This window comes from Dendrobium catenatum, unplaced genomic scaffold (assembly GCF_001605985.2).
Source record: "Dendrobium catenatum unplaced genomic scaffold, ASM160598v2 fragScaff_scaffold_1674, whole genome shotgun sequence".
Taxonomy (NCBI): Eukaryota; Viridiplantae; Streptophyta; class Magnoliopsida; order Asparagales; family Orchidaceae; genus Dendrobium; species Dendrobium catenatum.
In genome coordinates, this window is record NW_021320136.1 from 185917 (window position 1) to 210290 (window position 24374).

General features: G+C 34.3%; 1 protein-coding gene across 6 annotated transcripts in view; it reads right to left on the reverse strand.

Annotated features, from left to right (window-relative positions):
* The window catches only part of LOC110093951 (kinesin-like protein KIN-14I), a 111676-nt gene that overhangs the window by 7586 nt on the left and 79716 nt on the right, over positions 1 to 24374 (reverse strand). For 5 of the 6 annotated variants that reach the window (XM_020819022.2, XM_020819019.2, XM_028701300.1 and 2 more), the window contains 3 exons: positions 8059 to 8154; positions 2427 to 2624; positions 1568 to 1839 (listed from right to left, as the gene is read on the reverse strand). In XM_020819022.2, the coding sequence (XP_020674681.1) occupies positions 1568 to 1839; positions 2427 to 2624; positions 8059 to 8154 (566 nt within the window). The remainder of the gene's footprint in view (positions 1 to 1567; positions 1840 to 2426; positions 2625 to 8058; positions 8155 to 24374) is intronic. The other variant, XM_020819024.2, reaches the window with a different exon arrangement.

Below are 24374 nucleotides of genomic sequence, written 5' to 3' on the forward strand. Positions count from 1 at the left end.
TAATTAAAAATTAATTATTATTAATTGAATTAATTATAAAAAAAACTTAATTAAAATTACTTTAATTAATTATAATAATAAATAATTAAAATTAATAAATATTAATTTTAATTAAAATTAATTAATATCAATTTTAATTAAAATCAATTAATTTTAATTTTAATTAAAATCAATTAATCTCTCCTCCTCCCTCTCTCTCTCGGTTAGGCTCGGCGGGTTCACGGGATTTGGCCGAGTGAGCGTGTGAAAGGGAGCAAGTTACCTTCACAACAAGAGCTCCTGTTTCTCCTTCCAATCAAAATGGCAGAACTTTCGATCCGAACAGGAAGGAACGACGTCGGCTTCAGGTAAGGGTCTTAGAGGCGTCAGCCTTGGTGTAGCTTGCGACAGAGAGGGAGTTCGGCAAGGTCGCTGGATTCGGCTTCAGGTAGAAGAAGACCTCTCTCTCTCTCTCTCTCTCTCTCTCGGTTTCTCTCTGGATCGGGAATACCGTGAGGCTAAGCAAGGTGTCGGAGAGGGGAGATCGATATGCAGGTGGGATCTTCGGCAGAAGAGGCTCGACCGAGAGGGAGGAAGAGAAGCAGAGGTCTCGTGCGGGAAGAGGAAGCGGAGAAGTAGTGACTGGAGCTCGATCGTGTGGGAGGAGCGAATCAGCCGAAGGCTCCATTCGATTGGGTATTTAACGACGAGAACGGGACAGCGATCGAGAGCAGAATTTCGGCAGGGATCGCGGGAAGCGACGCGAGCGGCGCTGAGTGCACAGTAATTTGGCGGGATTCCTAGATCCAACGGCCAAGAGGTATAAGAGGCATGCATGCTAGATTTTCTTTGGCTTCTTCCCTCTTGTGTTGTTTATACAGAGGTTAATAGAAGTCCAAACAACATTTTGGGAATTCCAAACAGCACTTTGCCCACATCAAAAACAAAATGGCCGAGCGGCCAAATGCTATTTATAGTTGTCCTCTAGCAAACAGGTTAAGGGTTCAAATCCCTCAAAAAAACCATGCAAACACTAAAAATAAATAAATAAATAAATAAACCAAAATCGGGTTGAGAACCATGCTTTAAATTAAGTACATTCACTAATTTAGTTTGCCATATTGAGGAAATACAAGTGCGAAGATATTCTAGACAGATGCATTAAAAAAAATAATTAAAATTAAAAAAAAAAAATCTAGACAGATGCAGCAAAGTTTCAACTTGTTCCCGAATCAAATTTCACCTACAAAAGTATATGATAAGATTGTTTCCATTGATATCTTTCCACATTTTTAATTTCTACAACTTTTTCTTTTTATGAAAAAATAGAATTTAGCACTGAAGCCTTCAATCCAAAGGGACTAAAATATAAAAGTTTCAGGTTCTTGGCATTCACTCGTCAGGGGAAGGGAGAACCGAAAAAAATCAAAATTATAGCTTTCCTAACAATAGACGAAAAATGATAACTACCTAGAAAAGAAGATTATAAAATATTTAATTAGAGAATATGCAAGAAAAAATGAATGCTGCAAAAGAACCTACGTGAGGGAATGATGCAAGAAAAAATGAATGCTGCAAAAGAACCTACGTGAGGGAATGATATGATTCATCCAAATGCGATTCTGCCGGAGATACATTCACAAACATAAGTGTTTTGGCATTTCCCCCAAGAGCATCACTCATAAGCATGGTCAGCTTATGATTCCTATAAGGAATGTGTTGGGCCTCAGAACACAAAGCACTGATCACATCCCCAAAAGCAGAATGAGATTTGTTGATGCTTTGTGCTTCTTTCAACTGATTTCCTGAAGAGCCTGTCTTTTTTATCCTTTCTGAGCTAGCTAGATCTACAAAGGTAAGCTGTGAAATTCAAATAAAACAAAGTTCATAACTTCTAACAAAAAATGTCGTCAATAAAGAATAAAAGTAACGTTCTGGAAGGCCTGAAGTCGGATTAACTTCATCAATAATTATTTGTTGATTAGAGATGAAATCAAACAATTATTTCTGATATTTAGGATTCTTTTTTATGACATCTAAATATTGGCTAAATCTGATGTCATTTAGACGTTAGGTTACCTGAAGGTTAAAATAAATGATAAGCAAACGAGAGATCTTAGTCAACGTTGATCAGTATAGAAACATAGCATTGTTTAATTAAAAAAAAACATAAAATCAAACAACCCTTTAGCCATATTTTACTCTCAAAATCTAATTATAATTAGCGAATATAAAATGTTAGTTAACTTATAAATCATTATGTAAATCAAAAGCTGAGCCATTTTATGATCTTCTCAATCAATGAATAATATATTTTCAGAAGAGGTGCAACTTAAAGGGTGGGTTGGGTTGTTGTGGTAATAGATCCGATTCACTGTAAACATTTAAAATTAACTTCCTCAAAACAAGCCAAATATTCTTTGTAATTCAAATAAATGTGCATTTACCTTCCCACTAGCAAGAGTTTGACTTTGAAGATTAGTGCTTTCAATTATGATAGATACTATTAAATGAGATCTTGAACTTTCACCATCAATTTTGTTTCCTGCAATATGTCGTTGCTCAGCTCCCTTTAAAATGGCCATCCTTAATTCTTCAAATTTTGCAACTTCGAGAATTGTGATATTTTCTATGGAAACCATTCCCTGAATGGCAAAGGGACCGTTAATACCAGAAAATACGCATAATTTCTAAAAGAAAGTTTAGCATGCTAATAAGACACATTCACGTCTTTTTCAATATGCAACATTATATTTTCCAGGTGATGAAACAAACAGTTCTAGCATAAGCCTTAGGAACCAAAAATGACAATTTTATGATTTCTATGTTTTAACTGAGAAAACTCTAGAATATACAATATAATAAAGTAAGTTCTTTAAAAATTAGAGATATTCTAGCTTTTATAAAGTATATGATGATCAAATAAAAATCAAAACAAGGACAAGACTGGGTATAAAATCAAGCCGATTCATGAAATTTAGTTCCATTTCATTATTTAGATATATTTTTGATCTCTGGATATATTTTCATTTTAGATTGAATTATCCATTTGAATAATCATAAGTTTGAATATGAGTTACCAGATTAGAATATGAGTCACTCCAAATAGAATTAATTTCTTTTTTAATATATATGTATTATGATTTTAAATAATTAGGTTACCGATGATGTAATAATTTTTATTGGAAAATAGAAATTACTCTCTGAATCTCTCTTCTGGGATATCCTTCTTCAAGGATTATTGAATTTCCTTGTACACTTGACACATTCTTACTCTATTTAATCTCAAGAAAAAGTATGCCAAAAACCATAATTCCTATCCTCCGAACTCCCAAATCCAAACCTTTCCAACATAAACAAATGTCGAATTGTAAGGTAAAAAAATTCACTAAAATTAACCTATTTTCTCTATAAAAACCTAGACGCTTCTTGTTGGCTTGTTGGAGGTTTCTACTAGTTGGCCAGGTGAGTTGGCTGTGCAAGCTTGTGCGAAGATAGAGGAGAGTTGGTGCATGAGTGGCTATTGGTTGGGGCCTAAATGCGAAGTAGGTAAAGGTAAAGGAGCTATGAACAGGATGAAGGATAGTAGAGGGAAAGTAGATGTCAATTGAGGGAGAAAAGGCGAGAGAAATGTGAAGAGAGGAGAGGTAGCTAAGTGGGTTGCTAGTCGGCTGGGCTGCAGGAGCTAGCTAGCAATATAGGAGACAGAGAGGTGTAAAAACCCAAAATATGAAAACATATTTTAAAATGAAATATTTAAAATTTTGTTTGAATTTGAGTGTTGCCGCGTTGAGGGAGAGAGTCATGTTTACACTCCATATATTCAGTTTTAAATCTACTCAAATGAAAGCCTTTAGACTCTAAGGTTGACCTCCATAATTCATGTTTCCCTTTGAATCCCTCTCTAGTCTTATGAACAGAAGAATATCATCAGCAAAAAGCATATACCAGGATACAACCTCTTGCAAATGTCTAGTGAGAACATCCATGACTAAAGCAAAAAGATATGGGCTTAAGGCTGATCATTGATGTAATCCAACTGAAATGAGAAAATACTTGGCAAAACACCTTGTGTTTGAACACAAGTAACAGCTCTTGCATAAATATTCTTAATGACTTAAATATAAGCATTATTAACCACTTTATTATGTAGAACTCTCCATAAAACTTCTCTTGAAACTTTATCATATGCTTTCTCTAAATCAATATAAATCATATATAGATCCTCCTCCTCTTTATAGTTCTCCATCAAACCTCTAAATAGATGTATAGCTTCCATAGTAGACCTACGTGACATGAATCCAAATTGATTTTGAGAAACATTAGTATCACGCTGCAACCTTTGCTCAATAACTCTCTCCCCTAGTTTTAAAGTATGACACATTAACTTAATTCCCCTACAAAATCGTACAATCTTGTGCATCATCATTATTCTTAAAAATAAGAATCAATACACTCATTCTCCACTCATCTGGTATCTACTTAGACTTCAAAATAATATTTAAAAGTTTAGTAAGCCAATAAATTTCTTCATCTTCTAAGTATTTCAACACCTCTATTGGAATATCATTAGGTCCAACAATTTTTTCACAGTTCATTTTCTTTAAAGCTTCTTTAACTTCGGTTTTACTAATATGCCGATAAAAACAAAATCTTTATTTTTATTTAGGGTGCTAAAGTCAATAAACTCAATCTCATTCTCACAATCTTGATCGAAAAGTTTAACAATACATATCATCCACCTTTATTGAATATCCTCTTCTAATAAAATCATTTTTCGATATTCATCTTTAATACGCTTTACTTGAACTAAATCTTTACTACTTTTATCTCTTTGTTTAGCTAACTTATACATATAACTTTCGCGCTCCTTAACATCTAATTTATTATATAAATCATTAAAAGCTAAAATCTTTTCATCACATATTGATTTCTTAGTCCTTATGGGCCTCTTTATGTCTTTTTCAATTATCAAAAATTTTATAGCTAAAGTAATTTTTATAACAAATCTTCTTCTTTTTTATCTTTTCTTATACATTTTGATTCCACCACCAACTATTTTTACTATTAGTAATTTTTCTTTCAGATACTCGAAGCATATCTTTTGCAACATTCTTGATATCACTAGCTACTTTTCCTATATAACATTAGCTTCCCCATGCACATACAATATCTTAAGATCTAGAATATTACTCTTAAAAATATTTTTGTTAATATTCTTTAAATGCCCCTATATAATCCTAGAACAAAGATTTACTTTATTTTGTATTTTCTTCCACTTCATCTTAAAGTTCCAAATTAATAAGCGATGCTGAGTACATAAACTTTCACTCGGAATAACTTTACAATCTTTGCAATCTAAACTACATATTTTTCTTAAAAAAAATCATTCTGAGTTTTACTATATCCATTCTTATAAGTGATGAAATGCTAATCACTTTACTTAGATAAGGTTTTAAAATTTATAAAATCATAAGTTAAAGAAAAATCTAATATGATCTTACTACATCATTAGTCGCTCCAAAGCCATAACAAACATGAAGACTTTTAAAATCATCTACCTCTCTACCAACATATTCATTTAAATCTCCTCTAATAAAAACTCTTTTTTTGAGAGGTATCTTTTGTATTAATTCATCTAGATCATTCCAAAATTTTAATTTTGAGCACATATTCAAACTTACTTGAGGAGCATAAGCGCTTATAATATTAATAATCTTAGTATCAATAACAATCTTTAAAGTTATAATTTTATTTTCAATTATATTAATTTTTACAACATTATCTTTCAAACTCTTATCTATAAAAACACCTACACAATTTCTAGTACGCTCCTACCAGAATAACATAGTTTAAATTCTAAACTATTAATCTACTAAGCCTTCACTCCAACCCATTTAATTTCCTAAAAGTAAATAACTTTTGTCTTCCTATAAATCATAATATCTATTAATTACATGAATTTGCTTGTAAGGGAACTTATATTCTATGTTGCTATCCTAATTTTAGTTCTATAAACTAGTTTTTTGCCCACATCCGTTCATGATGTGGAAACCTTTAACCTATTTAACACTAGACTCGAGCATAGGTGCAGCAGCCTTGCATGTCATGATCATTTGTTTACTCAAAACTAATGTTTAATTACATGTTACTAAATTTCATGTATTTACAAAATCAAGGAAAAATAAAGGTAGCATATTCTATTTACTTTTGAGTTTTTTGTTGTAAATTATATTTCAAAGAAACTATTTTTTCCATTCAATTGAGAGGATGTTTGGTTTTATGTAAATGGGGTGTAAAGTTCCAAATGAAGGGATTTGAAAAATATTGGTGTTTGGTATTAAGTGAAAGAAATGTAAAGTAAAATTTTAAAATTTTGGAATTCACTCTCTAGTTCAATTTTGATATATTTGAAAATCATTAGATTTGACCAACTTCTACCTAAACTATAAATCATCTATTACCGCAAGCCATTGTATTTGCTGCCAACCACCACCACCCACCACTGGTCGTTGGCTACTCGCTGCTTGCTGCCACCACTACCGGCAGCCATCATAACTGCCATACCTATCGCTGTCTGCTGCCACCACTGCCATCCATTGCTTATTCCCTCTATTGCACTTGTCACCCCCCGCCGGCCACCACCATCATTGGACTTTATATTGCATTCATTTTTCTTCAACCCTAGCAAAAAAGGGAATCACTTGTATTTATTTAGTAATCATCCAAACAACTCAACATTTAAAATACCCTTCATTCCTTTTACATTGTATTTTATTTTACTCTTCTTTTTTTTTTCATCCAACCAAATGACCCCTAAATGCCAATTTAAAATAAAAAACCCACTAAAATGAAAAGGAAAGCTCATTTCTTAAAATAAGAATTTAACTAATGATAAGAATAAATCTACATGATAAGGTTGGAGTAGCTCCAGTGGAAGATAAGATTAGAGAGAGTCAACTTAGATGATTTGGTCACATTAAACGGAGGTTTTCTGATGACCCGATTAGGAAAATTAAGGTATAAGAAAGGTGGAGGTAGACCTAAAAAGACTTGGTTAGAAAATATTAGAAATGATATTTCTTTATTAGATTTAAATAAGAATTTGACTTTTAACAGAACAATGACAAAAAAGGATTCATGTAGCCGACCGTGGGACAAAGGCTTAATGTTGTTGTTGCTGTCATATAAGCATAAATCTACAATTGATCAACCTACACAAAATCTCCAACCAGAGGACTAGTGAATTTTCTCAGATTTCCTTTGATCTTGAGAACACCAGACATGGTTGCGATGAATGCATCGAGTTATTTATCACTTAGATTTACATCTAGTGGGAAGGTCATCATCGGGGAGAAGAGTTTGGAGATTGCATGCATCGAGAAAGTTGAATTAAAGAAACTAAAGAAAAAGTTTTCTTAACAAATCAAAACCTATAAACTTCAAAATATGGATATTGTTTCTTCTTGGGTTTTAGCATAGTTTTGCAGATAGAAGAAAATGCTTTCAACATAGCTCCATATTGTTCTCAAACGCCAACCTCTCAGATAACATCACACTCCATTCATGAGAGAAATTTAATGTCAGGATTGTGGTGAAGAGGATTGCCAAGGGTGGTTGTGATCATAAATGACTGCCAATCATGATGAGGAAATTAAAAGTTGTGGAGAAACACCAAGAGTACTGAGGAAGGTGAAATACAGGCGTCTGAATGCAAAAAAAAATAAATTTACTTAGCATTAGTTTTACTATATACCAAACATTTATAAAGTTAAAATGCATACAAAATGTGTTTATTTTACACTAATTTTACGTCAAACCAAATAAATACTTAGATTTTACATAACAATTGATTTTGTATGGCTTTTACCGTAGCAAAGCAAAACCTATATCTCAAGGTGCTAAATTAAAAAGATGAGAAACATATATCACAACACCATGACTTGAGCTTCTATTTCATTGATATAAAAATTATGCTGATTCGAAGCCCAGGTTAAATTTGTTGATTTCTAAATACAAAAATAGAATTAAACATTTTAGATAAAACGAAACATCCCAATTAGAAAATATCGAAATCACCTTTAAGTTCTTTTTAATGTTTAATTTTAAGCGTTTGGCATTTTTTGGGAGTAGAAGATCTACAAGAGTATCTTGATATAACTCAACCATGTAAACCTGCAAAAATAATCAAAGTTCAAGATAATAAGTTTAGCAAAATCAATGGTAAAGTTAATACTAAATTTCAAATCTACTTGGACAACACAGTTAATGGAATTTCAAAAAGATATATATATCAGTTAGTACCGGATTCATGCAGTGCATTTTTAATTAACTAGTAAAAAATCAAGTTTAAACAGTCATGAAACATTCAGTTCAGTTTGAGGTGAAATTTATCCAATGCCTTCGTGCATAATCAAATTTTACCTGCTTTGTAATATTTCCTCAATCTAAAGCCCATATTAAAGTGCAGCAACACTAAACACCTGCACCTGAAGGCTCGTCAAATTTTAGAAGGATTCTTTCTGATAGTTTTTCAGATTGCTTGACAACAGTTGGTTTAATCATGTACGCGTGAGGATACTGATACGGGAGAAGGCAGCCAGCTCACCCAGCCGGCCCAGCAGGGGCCAATCTAGCAGAATCGGGCAGACAACCCTTGGGCGGAACATGCAGCAGTTTCGGCCCCCTTCTGGGGGCCATCAAAGCTTTGATTAAATAAAATAGAAGAAAAAATAAGGAGGGAAATGTTAAAGGAAAGAATTCGAATATTGAAATAGAAAAAGAGAGGAAAATTTATTAAGGGGGCTTTTTTGGGGGAATTAAGAGAGTTTAATTAGGGTTAATTCTAGGGTTTATTTTCATCATGTATCTTTGGATTTTGTTGTAGTTTTTATGTATTTTTCGCTTGAGGGCTTCTTAGTGGCGTCTAGGTCAAGTGGGAGAGACGATCTACCTCTCTAATTGTAGATCATCATATCTTGCTTTGGTGTTGAAGAATTAATACAAAAACAACCATCGTTTCTCAATTTCTGCTGTTTTTATGATCTTTTTTCTCTGATTTCATCCTCAAGGCGTATCAAATTTGTATCAAAGCACGTTTTAGGACCTATGGCCGAGAAGAAGATGGAGGTGTTGGAAGGTGAGATGGAACAACTCAAGGTTATCATGGAGGAGAGATTTTCTGGAGTGAAAGAGAGATTCTCATCCATGGAGAATCGCTTTGGAAACATGGAAGACATGATGAAGAAGATTGAAATGCAATCGAAGGCTTCACTAGCTATTCCAAGAGGGGAATTTGAACCCTTCTAGAGACCACCTAGACAGGAAAGAAGGTGGTTGGGAGGAAGTAATGGTTGAGCCGAACCATGGGGTCCAAATCCTCCAAGGGAGAAAGGGAGAGAATTACACCACCAATACACAGTGGGAGAAACTATTGAACTATGGATACGAGATCGAAGGAGAATATGCTCAGGGATGGGTGTACCGAGTGGAGCATTACTTTGCTATTAATGGGTTGACGGAAGGGTAACAATTCATGGCGATGGGTCTATATTTGGAAGGGAAAGCCCAAGCTTGGTTTCAAATGAGGGAGGCTAGGTATCCAATCTACTCATGGGAAGAATTTAAAAAGTGTTTGTTGGAATATTTTCGAGCCATTCAGAAAAGAGACCTCCACGAGCAGTTCTATGACCTAACTCAGGAGGGGCATTAATACATTATCTGGAGAAGTTTGAGCTGTTGTCGGGGAGACTGAGAGGGATCTTCGAAGAAGGATTGAAAGGAATTTCACGAAGGGCCTTAAGAAAGACACAGGAGCAGAGTTCAGGGTGTTGAGACCTTGAGGACTCAGAGAGACAATAGAGCTGACGCAACGGGTGGAAGAGACATATCAAAGGGAGAAGGCCAGCCGAAGAAACACCATGGGAAGAGCTTATAGAAGTAACACCACGACCCTGATACTAAGAACCCAGACGATATCATTTAAGAGAAGCATCGAAGGAGAAGAGCACTAGAGTCATACTGGAGGCAACTTCAAGCACCTCACATAAGCAAAGGTGCAGGATAGACAAGCAAAGGGGATAATGCTTCAAGTGTGAGGAACGATTTAGGCTAGGACACAGGTGCAAAAATTGAGCCCTTCAGGTCTTGATGGTTTGTGAAGGGGAGGAAGAGGGTAGGGACAAGCTGGAGAAGGTTGTGGAGGAGATAGAGAAATTAGATTTAGATGTGGTGGAGGTATCTCTGAACTCCGTGGTGGGATTTACCCCATATCACTCCATGAAGGTAAGAAGGCAAGTTGGGGAGCAACCCATGGTGGTTTTGGTGGATAGTGGAGCCACTCATAACTTCATCTTGAAAGTTCGACAGAAATGTTAAGCCCTAATGAACTAGTCCCAAGGCTAACCAAGAGGGGGGGGGGGAATTGATATGTAAAAAAAATTCTTTAAGCAAAAGCACACTCACAGCCAAACCAAGATTCACCACAAAAATCAAAGTGCGGAAATTAAATGTGGAAGTACAATAAGAAAGAACACACAAGATTTTATAGTGGTTCAGTCAACCTGACCCACGTCCACTTCCTCGGGGTCTCTCCTTCGAGTATTGCACTAAATACAATATCTCTCCTTTTTCCCCCACAACAAAGCGGAGAAGCTCGTATAAAAACTCCTTTCCACCAACCACGGTGAGGCAGAGAACCCAACTCCTTTTGCTTCCTCCAAAAGCAGGCAGAGAACCAAATTCCTTTTGCTTCCTCCTAAAGCAAGCAGAGAACCTTGATTAGTTCTTGAAGTAGACCTCTCTAGAACCCCCAAGGAACCAGGGACGACGACGGATCCTTTCTTGAAGCAACCCTTGTGAAACCCCTCACAAACTCCCCCACACAAGATCCTCTCTCTCTCTCCCTTTCTCTCCCTCTACTCTTGGCTCTCTCAGGTCAGGATAGCAGCAAAAGATCTCTCTTTGAGTAAACAAGAGAGCTTTTAAACAATAGCTCAAAATTAGCCCTAATTAGCAACTAATTGTTAAATATCATCCAGGACGATAGTACATCGTCATGTACGATTAGTTCAACTCGACGAATATCGTCCAGAAAATCACCCTGGATGGATGTCTGAATGATAGAAAAATAGCTAGATCGTCCAGGCCGATCTCACGATCGTTCGGGCCGATTAGTACAAAACGTCGAATATCGTCCAGAGCATCGCTCTGAATGGATGTTTGGACGATGGAAAAATAACTTGATCGTCTAGGCCGATCTCCAAATCGTCCCAGATGATTAGTTCAATTCAGTACATATCGTCCAGAGCATTTGCCCTGAATGGAACTAGGCCGATGTTTGATCGTCCAGAAAGAACTTAGGTTTATGAACTGATCGCCCCGGCCGATCCTGCGATCGTCTATGACGATATGATCGAGCAATCAAACCTTAATTGCTTTCCATAATTACCAGATAAATTTAGGCATAATTGCACTATATCGTCCAAGACGATGTCCAAAAATAAAAGATACCTGAATAGATATGACGGCAGATTCTTTCTGATTTGAGCCTATCATCTCAGCCGATACTAATATCGTCAAGGACAGTTCTCTTAATTACGGCTGCCTTAACCAGGATGCTCTAATTAGGGTTTCTGTTTCTAACTAATCGTCCAGGCCGATTTTTGAATCGTCCTGGTCGATGTGATCGAAAACAACAAACTCTAAAATATCAAAAAAAAGTTCCCGCAAGTGTGTGTGTGAAAGGTTAGTTAGCATCAAGACTCACATTGTTACAAAGGACTCAAGAAAAAGTAAAAGACACATGTCGTACATTACAAACTGACTCAATCCTAATCTACCCAATCTTGAACTGGTTCAATTTACAGTTTGTTCTTATGGACCTGAAACGTTATTAGGCAAGGCAGTTGTAGAGAAACAAAAGTGTTTGCTATCATCAAAATTCTATTCCCTGAAATTAGATTCACAACAATCTCCCCTTTTTTGATGATGACAAACAATTAAACAATTAAAACTAAAGAAAGCACGAACAAAAGTTAAAACAATATGACGAAACCATCGATTAAAAAGGTGTTCGAGGCGGAAGCCTCGAGGCGCTCCTCGAATCGAGCCGGAGGTCGGGCGAACTGAGGCTTAAGCCTCGAACGATCGGGCGAGGCTTACGCCTTTTTCCATGGAGGCGTACGCCTCACCGCGTGAGGCGTCGAGGCGCATCGAGGCAGCGCCTCAAAAGCGAGAAAGTTACCTTCACAGTCAGCGAGCTCCCGTTGTTTCTTCCGATCAAAATGTTGTAGCTTACGATCCGACAGGAAAGGGAAAGTTGTCGAAGGAGCAAAGTCGAACAGCCACGAAGGAGCCAAAGAAGCGACGCGTGCAATCTCCACACCTCCTGTGAAGCAACGAAGCCGAACAGCAAGGACGAAAAGAAAAGATGAAAGGCAAACCGTAGATGCAGCTAAGTTATTATTGATTAACTTAGTTAATATAATTTAAAATATTAATAATTAAACAAATTAATTAAATAATAATTTATTTTAATTATTTTGAGGCTTACGCCTCGCCTCGCTTAGAAAAAACGCCTCGATTCTCGATTTCGCCTGTTAAAACCTTGGACGAAACAACTCAAACACTACTCCTTTTGATATCACAAAAAGGAAAAAAAAAACCAGAAAAGAAAAACCAAAATAGAAGACGAAAAAAAAGAACGAAATCAAAGTTTTTTTTATCAAAGTATGAATATGATAAAGTCTCCATGTGATTAAATTTAAAGACTTGTAAGACCAATGAGTTAACATCGTCGAAATTCGAAAACGGTAAAATATCTAATCATGTTAACCCTAGCTCGAACTTCTCTAAGGGTAAAATTGTCTTTAAAAATAAAAACCTAACTCAGAAAAATCAAATGGATAAGAAAAAGAGATCCGTTCAAAACTTGGTTTCAGAAAAACATCTTATAAAATAATATACCAAAGTAATTTGTCGAAATCGTGAAATTCGAAATCAAGTTTTTGAAAATATCAAGTAACACATGAATTCTTTTAAGTTTTAAAAGTTTGAAAGAGAAGAGGACTTGCTTTTGGTGGGCTCATTTTACGCCTCTTGTCAATTGATTGACGCACTTTGCGTATCTTTTTATTTTTTTTATAACCTTTGTGTATTTTTTTTTCTTTTTTTTTATTTTTTTTATTTTTTTATTATACACTTTATGTATATTTCTCAATTTGGCGTCATTGTGCATCTTTTGATTTGACTTCATTGGCTATTTTTTTTTTGTTTTATGCAAGCTAGATCTCTTTTCAAAACTCTTAAATACTCTCAGTTGTAAGTATATCTTCCAGATATTAAAAAAAAACTCACTTATTAATATAAGGAAGAATAAACCACAAAACAGAATCAAAATCATAAATGCAATGACAAGATTATGAAAAAACTTAAAATTAATATAAAGACTTTAAACATTATAAATATAAGATAAATTACTGTAGCAAGATAAAAAAATATCCTAATCGCAAAGTCCAGTTATTAATTTGAGATAGACTTTTATTTAGAAAAGAAAATTACACCACTAAAAGAGGTTAGAAGAAGAGAAATAATCAACGGTGTTTCTCCCTTTAACTGATTTAGATATGTAAAACATTGACTACAAATTTTTAAAAAATAAAAATATGGCATAAAATATCATTTCAGCAATGAGCATAAAAAAAGAAAAATTAAAAGAACAAAAATAAAATAAAAAAAAATAAAAGCTAGTAAAAAGTAAAACAAACAAAGTGGAACAAACAACAAAAAATAACAAAATAAAAGATTCAGAATTCAGTAAACACAAAGTTCATTGATTTATATCAATCACACCCAATCTGATCCTTAAGATGTTGAAAGTGTCAAAAGTCAGTGGTTTAGTAAAGATGTCAGCCAATTGATTCTCAGTTGTTATATGGTGTAACTCAATGTCTCCTTTGGTCACATAGTTTCTAATAAAATGATATCTTATGTCAATGTGTTTGATTCTTGAATATTGGATATAATTCTTAGAGATGCGGATAGAACTAGTATTGTCACAAAGGATTAAAATTGTGCCTATAGGTAATCCTAAATCCAGAGTTTATTGCTTCAAGCAAAGGACTTGGGCCACACAACTTCCTAAGGCAATGTACTCAGCTTCAGCAGTGGAAAGTGAAACAGAGTTTTATTTTCTACTAGACTATGAGACTAAAGACTGTCTTATAAATTGGCAAGTCCCGGAAGTGCTTTTTCTATCCACCTTACATCTAGCAAAATCAGAATCAAAATATCCAATAATCTCAAAAGAAGTGTTGTGCTTAGGATACCAAATTCCTAAATTTTGGGTCTCCAAAAGATATCTAAAGATTCTCTTAACTGTAGTCAGGTGGGATTCTTTAGGATCAGCTTGAAATCTAACACAGAGACAAACACTAAACATTATATCAGGTTGACTAGCAATTAGGTAAAGTAAAGATCCAATCATTCCTCTATACTTCTTTTGATCAACAGATTTTCCATTTGAGTCCTTATCCATCTGAATATTAGAAATCATGGGAGTATTTATTGGTTTGGCTTTATTCATTTTATATTTCTTCAAGATATCCTTAATGTATTTTGATTGATTTATAAAAGATTTCATCATCCAATTGTCTTAAACCACAAAAAGTAGAACTTTTCTATCATATTCATCTCAAAATTTTTACTCATTGTTTTAGAAAAATCATCATATAGTTTTTTATCAGAAGATCCAAAAAGTATATCATCAACATAAATCTGAACAATGAATAACTAATCTCTCACTTTCCTCAGAAAAATGATGGTGTCTACGCTTCCTTTAACAAAATCCCTCTTTAGTAAAAAAGTGCTAAGCCTCTCATATCAAGCTCTTAGTGCCTGTTTTAATTTATATAAGGCTTTTTTTAACTTGAAAATATGATTTAAAAATTAGGAACTCTCAAAACCTGGGGTTACTCTATAAACACATCATATTTTGTTATCCCATTTAAAAAGGCACTATTCACGTCCATTTGATAAAACTTAAATATCTTATAACAGGCAAAGGCTAGTAGCAATCTAATGGTTTCCAATCTAGCTATAGGGGCAAAGGTCTCCTCAAAATCAATCACTTATATTTGGTTGTATCCTTTAGCTACCAATCTCGCCTTATTCCTAACCACCACATCAAAATCATTCATTTTATTCTTAAAAATCAATTTGATTCCAACTACACTTTGTCTTTTTGTCTCTTTATCTTTCTACAAGCTCCCAAACATCATTTCTGACAAATTGGTTTAATTCCTCTTGCATGACTAAGATCCAAAACTCATCAGACAAGGTTTGATTAATGTTGGTGGGTTCAGTCATTGAGATAAAGGCAGAGTGGTTTACTTCCTTCCTAAGTCCATGCCTAGTTCTAACACCTTCAGAAGGGTCTCTTAAGATCAGTTCTTTTGAAAGAATCAAAGAATATCTCCAATCCCTAGGCAAGGTGTGTGCAGGTTCTATCCTTTCCTCCATATTTGCATTTTCTACTCCTTGGGTAATATCACCTACACCTTCAGTGTTTTGGGGCTCTACACTCTTCCCCAAATTTTTAACTCCTTGGATAATCTCTCCAACACCATCTTCATCCTCAACTCTAAACTCCTTATGATTAGATTCATCAAACACTACATGAGTAGTCTCCTCCACCACCAATGCCCTCTTATTAAACACCCTAAAGAATTTCCCTACACTTGAATATCCTAAGAACACTCCATCAGATTTTGTGTCAAATTTTCCTAAGTGTGACTTCTCATTGTTAAGAATAAAAATCTTACAATCAAAGACATGAAGATGGGAAAGGTTGGGTGTCCTACCCTTAAGAATCTCATAGGGTGTCTCATCAGGTTTGACTCTAACATTCACCTTATTCAACACATAACAAGTTGTGTTTACCGCTTCAGCCCAAAAGTATTTTGGAAGTTAATACACAACAAGTATGGCTCTAACGGCCTCAACTAAGGTCATGTTCTTCCTTTCAGCTACCCCATTCTGCTGAGGAGTCCTAGGAGCTAAGAAGTTGTGAATAATCCCCTTATCCTTACAAAAGCCACCAAATCTCTCATTTTCAAACTCTCTCTCGTGGTCACTATGGATGGTCAAGATCTCAAAACCTAACTTTTTCTGAATCCAAGTGGAGAATGATCTAAACTCATCAAAAGACTCGCTCTTATGTGACAAAAATTTAATCCAAGTGAACCTCGAGTAGTCATCGACAATCACAAAACAATAGACTTTTTTCCTAAGCTGACAGTGCTAACGGGTCCAAACAAATCCATGTGAAGGAGTTTTAAAGGTCTAGAGATGCTAATGTCTTTAATGGAATGGAAAGAGGAATGGACTCGCTTCTCTAGTTGACAGGCATCACACAGGTAGTCTTTGGAAAACTTAAGCTTGGGGACATCTTTAACTAAGTCTTTTTGAGTCACTCTCTTAAGGGTTTTCATACTGGCATGACATAACCTTCTGTATCACAACCAAAAACCATCGGCAACAATTTTTAAACAAAATGAATCAGCACATTCAATATTATTTAAATCAAGCATGTAATCATTGTTAATCCGCTTTTCCTACAAAATAGTGTTGTTATTCAAGTTAATAATACATGTATTTATCAAAACTTTATGATGAAGCCCTTATCATATAGCTGACTGATGCTTAGCAAGTTGTGTTTCAGTCCATCTACAAGAAAGACATTTTCAATCAAAACGTTTTTGGAGTTTCTGATTATACTTGCGCCCATCACTTTCCTGGCGGTGTTGTCTCCAAGAGTAACCTTGCCTCCAGCCCTGGTCTCCAGCGTAACAAATTGATCAGCATCTCCAGTCATGTGTCGTGAGCATCCTCTATCCAAATACCACATGCTCTCATGAGGTCTTTGGTGAGACAACACCTACAAAATCATCAAATGTTAGATTTAGAAACCCAAATAGGTTTAGGTACCTTCTTATGAAAAGAAGAATGCAATGCATGTGTTTTATGCTGTGAATTATGCAATTTGGGTCTCCACACTCAATATGTACTATGGTGAACAGTGCAAGTGTGTGAAATGTGCCCTAGCATGCCACATGAAAAACATCTAACTCCAGAAAAAGGATTTACTAATCTTTTCGGGTTATAATGCCTCTTCCTAGGTTTTAGCTTTAAATCAAGTGTGGATGTATTCCTATTTCTCTTAAGTACATTCAATTCAGCTTTAAACCTCGCGTTAGCACTTTCTAAAACACATTATCAACATTCAAATAGTGCTCCCTATGTTCAGATTCTTTAATATGAGTTTTAAAATCATATTCAAGTGAGGTGAAAGATGCTTTCAATGAATCATGCTCAATAACCAACTCAGAATACTTTTTAATCAATTCATCAAAATCATCAAGTAATGATATGTGATTGTTATCAATTTGAGTGTGATCTTTACTTAAAATTTTATACTCTTTTTGCAAATTTGAAAATTTTAATTTCAGGGTAGCATGAGTTTTCTTAAGTTTTCTATATGATGCATGAAAGTTCTCACACATTTCAAGTAATTGATCATAGATTGGTTCACATACCTCTTCTTGGTCAGATTAACCAAGATGATCACCCATCAAGCACAAATTTGTTGTCTGCTCTTCAGCTTTAATCTCAGATGAATCAGATACAGAATCCGCCCAATACGTCTTTTGGAATCGCTTCTTGTCCTTGTCTTTTCTGAACTTGGGTTTCTCCTCACCCTTCTCCTTACTTGAGTGATCCTTAAGTGTAGGACAATCAGTTTTGACATGTCCAGGCTTCTTGCATTCAAAACAAACAACATCAAAAGAATTTTTATAATTTTTGTTACTCTTGCCTTTGTTCCATTTTTTATGGTATTTGTGATTCTTCCTTAGAAAGCTTTTGAATTTCCTAGTGATTAAGACAACATCATCACTTTAAGACCCAGAAGAATCAGTGTCCGTGTTGTTGGCCTTCAGTGTCATAGTTTTCTCGTTCTTCTGCTCACCTGTATCAAGTTGTCTTTGGTTCACTCCTTGCTCGTAAGCAATGAGTGATCCAAGTAAGTTATCAACAGAATAAGTATTCAAATCCTTAGATTTTGTAATTGCAGTGATCTTAGCATCAAAAGAAGAAGACAAGCATCTCAAAATTTTATTCACTCTTTCATAGTTTGTTATTTCTCTTCCTAAAGCATGCAATGAGGTGATAATTTGAGTAAACCTAGTATACATGTCAGAAATCGATTCATTAGATTTCATACGAAAAAGTTCGTAGTCATGTAATAAAATATTCAACCTAGATTGTTTAACTTCGTTGGTTCCTACATAAGTAATACACAATCTATCCCAAATTTCTTTACCAGTAGCACAAGTTGAAACACACATATAATATTCTGATTTTAAAATACAAAAAAAACAATTAAAACATCTTGCATTTAGTTGAGCTAATCTCTATCATCAAGAGTCCATTCAGTAAAAGGAAGTACAGTAGTAATATAATTAGTTTTATGAGACGGAGGTGTATAACCATCCATAACAAGCATCCACATACGATAATCAATCGATTGCAAAAACATAAACATGCTAGTTTTACAAAAATTAAAAAGAATATTGTCAAACAAAGGTGATCGTGTAATAGAATAATCTTTCACAGTATTACGATTACCAAAGTTAGCCATTGATCGAAATTCAAAAGTTTTCAAAAATTAGATTTTATGAATCCAGTTCTGATACCACTTGAAAGTTCGACAGAGATGTTAAGCCCTAATGAACTAGTTCTAAGGCTAACCAAGAGGGGGGTGAATTGGCATTTAAAAAAATTCTACAAACAAAAGCACACTCACAACCAAATCAAGATTCACCACAGAAATCAAAGTGCGAAAATTAAATGTGAGAGTACAATAAGAAAGAACACACCAGATTTTATAGTGGTTCGGTCAACCTGAACTACGTCCACTCCCGTAGCCTCTCCTCCGAGTATTGCACTAAACACAGTGTCTCTCCTTTTGCATGCATAGTAAGGCCGAGAAACTCGTACAAAAACCCCTCATAAACTCCCCCTCATAAGATCCTCGCTCTCTCCCTTGCTCTCCCTCTCCTCTTGGCTCTCTCAGGTCAGTATAGCAGTAAAAGATCTCTCCTTGAGAAAACAAGGGCTCAAAATTAGCCCTAATTAGCAATTAATCGTTAAATATAATCCAAGATGATAGTACATCATCATGTACGATTAGTTCAACTCGTTAATTATCGTCCAGAAAATCACCCTGGATGGATGTCTGGATGATGAAAAAATAGCTAGATCGTCCGGATCGATTAGTATAAAATGTCGACATCGTCTAGAGCATCGCCCTGAATGGATGTCTAGATGATGGAAAAATAACTTAATCGTCCAGGCCGATCTCCAGATCGTCCCGAACGATTAGTTCAATTTAGTACATATCTCCAGAGCATCACCCTGAATGGAACTAAACCGATGTTTGATCATCCAGGAAGAACTAAGAATTGTGAACTGATTGTCCAGGACAATATGATCGAGCAATCAAACACTAATTGCTTTCTTTAATTACCAGATTAATTTAGGCATAATTGCACTCCATCGTCCATTATGATGTCCAAAAATAAAAGATACCTAAATAGATCTGGCGGTAAATTCTTTCTGATTTGAGCCTATCGTCCTGGCCGATACTAATATCGTCTAGAACAATCCTCTTAATTACGGTTGCCTTAACCAGGATGCCCTAATTAGGGTTTCTATTTCTAACTGATCATCCAGATCGATTTTTGGATCATCCCGGACGATGTGATCGAAAACAAAAAACTCTAAAACAGTCAGAAAAATTATCCCAAGTGTGTGTGTGCAAGGATACTTAGCATCAGGACCCACATTGTTAGAAAGGACTCAAGAAAAGGAAAAAGATATATGTTGTAGATTATAAACTGACTCAGTCCTAATCTACCCAATCTTAAGCTGGTTCAATTTGCAATTTGATCTTGTGAACCTAAAATATTAGTAGGCAATGCAGTCATAAAGAAACATAAGTGTTTGCTATCATCAAAATTCTATTCCATGAAATCAGATTCGCAACACATCTCCCACTGGGATGTGGAACAATTAGGATTGAAGCTAGTGGATATAGGGAGTTTTGGAGTCATAATGGGGATATGAATGGTAGAGACGAGTAAGGGGATTTGTAAAGGGTTTGTGCTCACACTTCAAAGCATACATATAGTGGAGGATTTTCTTCCCTTGGAATTGGGAAGCCTTGCTGTCATCCTAGGGATGAAATGGTTATAGACAATTGGATAGACCAAGGTGGAATGAAAGTCTTTGACTATAGAGGTGCAAGTGGAAGGGAAAAAGGTATTGCTGCGAGGTGATGCCAGCTTATGCAAGACCATGGTTTCACTCAAAACTATAGTCAAGGCATTACAGGGAGCAAATGAGACTATTTGGTAGAGGCAAACTAGATCCATGAGTGTGTATATCAACTTCAACAACATTTTTTGGAGGTCTTTTAGCAACTCGGTGGATTACCACCACCCTGAAAGTACAAGCATGTAATTTCCTTGAGGGAGAGAGTTTCTCCTTTCAATGTTCGACCTTACCGATACCCATAGATCCAGAAGGATGAGATTAAGAGACTCATCAGAGAGATGCTGGAGAAAAGAATTATTAGACCCAATGTGAGCCCTTTTAGCAACCTTGTTTTACTAGTGAAAAAGACAGTAGTTAGAGGTTCTATATGGATTATAGAGCTATAAACAAGAACTATGCTTGACAAGTTTCCTATCCCTGTGATTGATGAGTTGTTGGATGAACTATTTGGGACGGTTATCTTCTCAAAGATTGACTTTAAATCGGGATACAACTAGATTAGGATGAAGCTAGGGGATGTGCAAAAGACAACTTTTAGAACCCACGAGAGTCACCATGAGTTTTTAGTGATGCCTTTCTGCCTTACCAATGCTCTAGCCATTTTTTAGTTACTCATGAATCAAGTTTTTCAACCCTATCTCAGAAAGTTTTAGAATGATTTAACTTCAGTCTATGCAAAGAAAGTTGTATATGTTATTATTGTTATAGGTCCTGGTTACAAGCTCCCTATTTATCACAATGTGAGAGTAAACCTACTTAAGAATTGTAAAAAAGCATGTAGGCTACTCATTGATAACTATAGACATTCTTGGAAGGAAAGAGTTTATACTCTTATAGCATATGAATGGATTGATAGTAGGAGCAGAACATTAATTAATTTTCTGATATACTGTTCGCGATGTGTATATTTTTTGAAATCAGTGAATGCTTCTGACATAACAAAGGATGTTATAAACTTGTGCTCTTTATTCATTGAGATTGTTGAGTGGGTAAATCTAGAGAGTGTACTTCAACTAGTTATTAATAATGTTGTTAATTACATGAAAGCATATTAGATGTTACATGAAAGATTCAACATATATTGGTCGTCTTGTGCTGCACATTATATGAACTTATTTTGAAAGATATTGGTAGCATGCCTCTCACAGAGGACCTAGCAAGAAAAGCTTCGAAGATAACATTTTTTTGTTATAATCATATTTTTATATTTGCATGACTTAAGAAAAGGTTAGAATGGAAGGAGATCGTACGTCCAAGAGCTACCCATTTTGCAACAACCTTCATAACTTTGAAAAGTGCCCATGAGCACCACCATGAACTATAAGAATTAATTACTAGCAAGTTTTATACATATTCAAAGATATCCAAAACCTCCAAGGGAAAGGACGTAGCTTCAATTATATTAGATATGAAGTTTTGGGATAATTGCCTTATTATTTCAAAGACATCAGGCCATTTGATTCGGTTGTTGTGTATTGTTGACTCGGATGAGAAATTGTGGCTCGGATATGATGGCATGTATAGGGCACGAAAGGCAATCAAAGCTATGTTTAGAAATGTAAATAGATCATATAAGCCATTTACCATTATAATAAAAATATGGGATACTCAATTAAGGCAAGGCATCCATGCACCAACATATTTTCTCAATCCTCATTTTCATTATGATAGAGAGAACTATTGACAAAAGCTAGAAATTTTATAGGGTCTTCTTGAATTAATTAGAAATAAAAATATTTGTTCTAAGCCCACAATTGTAATGAATGAGGTCAGATTATTCCGTGATGGCTTAGAAAGTTTTGGAAAAATAATTGCATTAATGATGGCAAAAAAAATGCAACCTGATAATTCTTTTAATGTCAACATATGGTTATATATTTATATTTTTATTTACAAATATGCATACTCACTAAGCTCTCTAACTTGATAATATGTAGATGAGTGGTGAAAGATATTTGGATCAAGGGCTAAAAACTTGCAGAAAGTATCTATAGGAATTTTAAGCCAAAAATCATCTTAATCAGAAGCGAAAGAAATTAGAGTATTTTTTAACAGATCCACTCAAAGAGACGCAATTATTTGGAGTGTCAATGGCACAACGATTTTGTATATATTCGATATAATATAAATTTAAAGAATATGTATAATCTTACAGTATATTAATATTTATGTTTAAGTGTCAATTTAAAGAGCCTCTATAATCTAGAGCTAAAATTATTTTGTGTTTTAGATTTCAACTTAAAAAAAAGATATTATGATCATTTGAACTACACTTGTGTTGAAATAGTAAATTTTTGGATACTTGAAGATGAAATAATACCAGAAATTGACTTAGAGGACTTGAAAAATGACACATACAAAGATGATGCAATGCAAATGTTGAAGAATAAAATATCATCCAATCAGCCAAGACATAGTAAGTTGATAATGAAATATGAATATATCATTTAAATAAAACAAAAAATAGTGTCTTATCTTATATTTCTTATTTGTTGATAAAGTTGATTTAGAGAATGAAGATGGAGATGACATAATCGAGTTTGATCAATCGGATGCATTTGGGTTTGAATATTTTGATGATGCAAATTTAGAAGATCTTTGATTTTCTTCTTATGGAATTATTGAAAATACTAAACTGAAAAAGTAAAACATAATTAACTTCATCCCTATATCATGAATATGTTTTCTTTTTATTATCAATTATAGTTGATTGTCTTCAAGTGAAATATAGTATTATGTTTTGCTTATTTATTTGAATATTTATGTCAACTCTAAATTTGATTATCAGGTTTATCATTATAATAACTATCTCATGTTTATTTTATTTTGAGAGCTTCATCAATTGCAAGTATAAATTATAAGATCTCAAGAGAAATTTTGATTTCATCTCTCAAGTTATGAATACAAAGAGGTCAGTCGCTCAAAATAATAATGTATTTAATTTTAAACTTACTAATTTTTTTTTTTATGTTTCATATAATGATTCTGTTTAATTTTTGTTATGTAGTTACAAATTGTTGTTTGATTATTATAATAGTTAAATATAATAAGTATTTATTACATCATCTGGTTTGACCCCGGTCGAATTATCGAACTGCTAACCTCTTCTTCTGATTCGTTGTCCGGTCAGGTATTCAAAGCCTTACATAAAATTTTAAATATAGTTATTCTCAATTAAATAACATCAATTAAAATTTAATTTCCACTTATGTGGGTAATAAATTTTAAATAACATCTCTAAAATTTTAAATATTAATTTGACTTAAATTTTATTTATAATTTAATAAATTTTAATAATTTAATTATAAGATAATATCTAAGGCTTCACTTTAATATGATAAATTATCATTGCATTAGTAGAGTTTCAAATTAAAATCTAATCATTCTTTTTATATCTCATAATTAAATAAATTTCTAATTTTACATTAAATTTTACTCAAACATCTAAATTTTAAACTATAAAATCTCATAATCTAGTAATCAACTTTGACATAATTTTCTAAAAATTTTAATAATGAAATTTTCTAAAATAGGCAACAAGTCACCCAACTAGGGGTGCAAACGAGTCGAGCCGAGCTCAACACCCCTGAGCTTTAGCTTGATTAATTAATCGAGCTCGAACTTTATTCTACGAGTTCAAGCCGGCTCACTTATTATGAAAGAGAAACGATTATACAACAACAACAACAACATCAAGCCTTTATCCCACTACGTGGGGTCGGCTACATGAATCCTTTTTCTCCATTGTGTCCTATTAAAAGTCAAATTCTCGTTTAAATCTAATAAAGAAAGGTCATTCCTAATATTTTCTAACCAAGTTTTTTTAGGTCTACCTCTACCTTTCTTAATATAAGTCAAATCTAATACCTCTACTCTCCTAACCGGGTCATCGCAAGGCCGCCATTTCATTTGACCAAACCATCTAAGGCGACTCTCTCTAATCTTATCTTCTACTGGAGCTACTCCAACCTTTTCACGTATATGCTCATTTCGTATCCTAT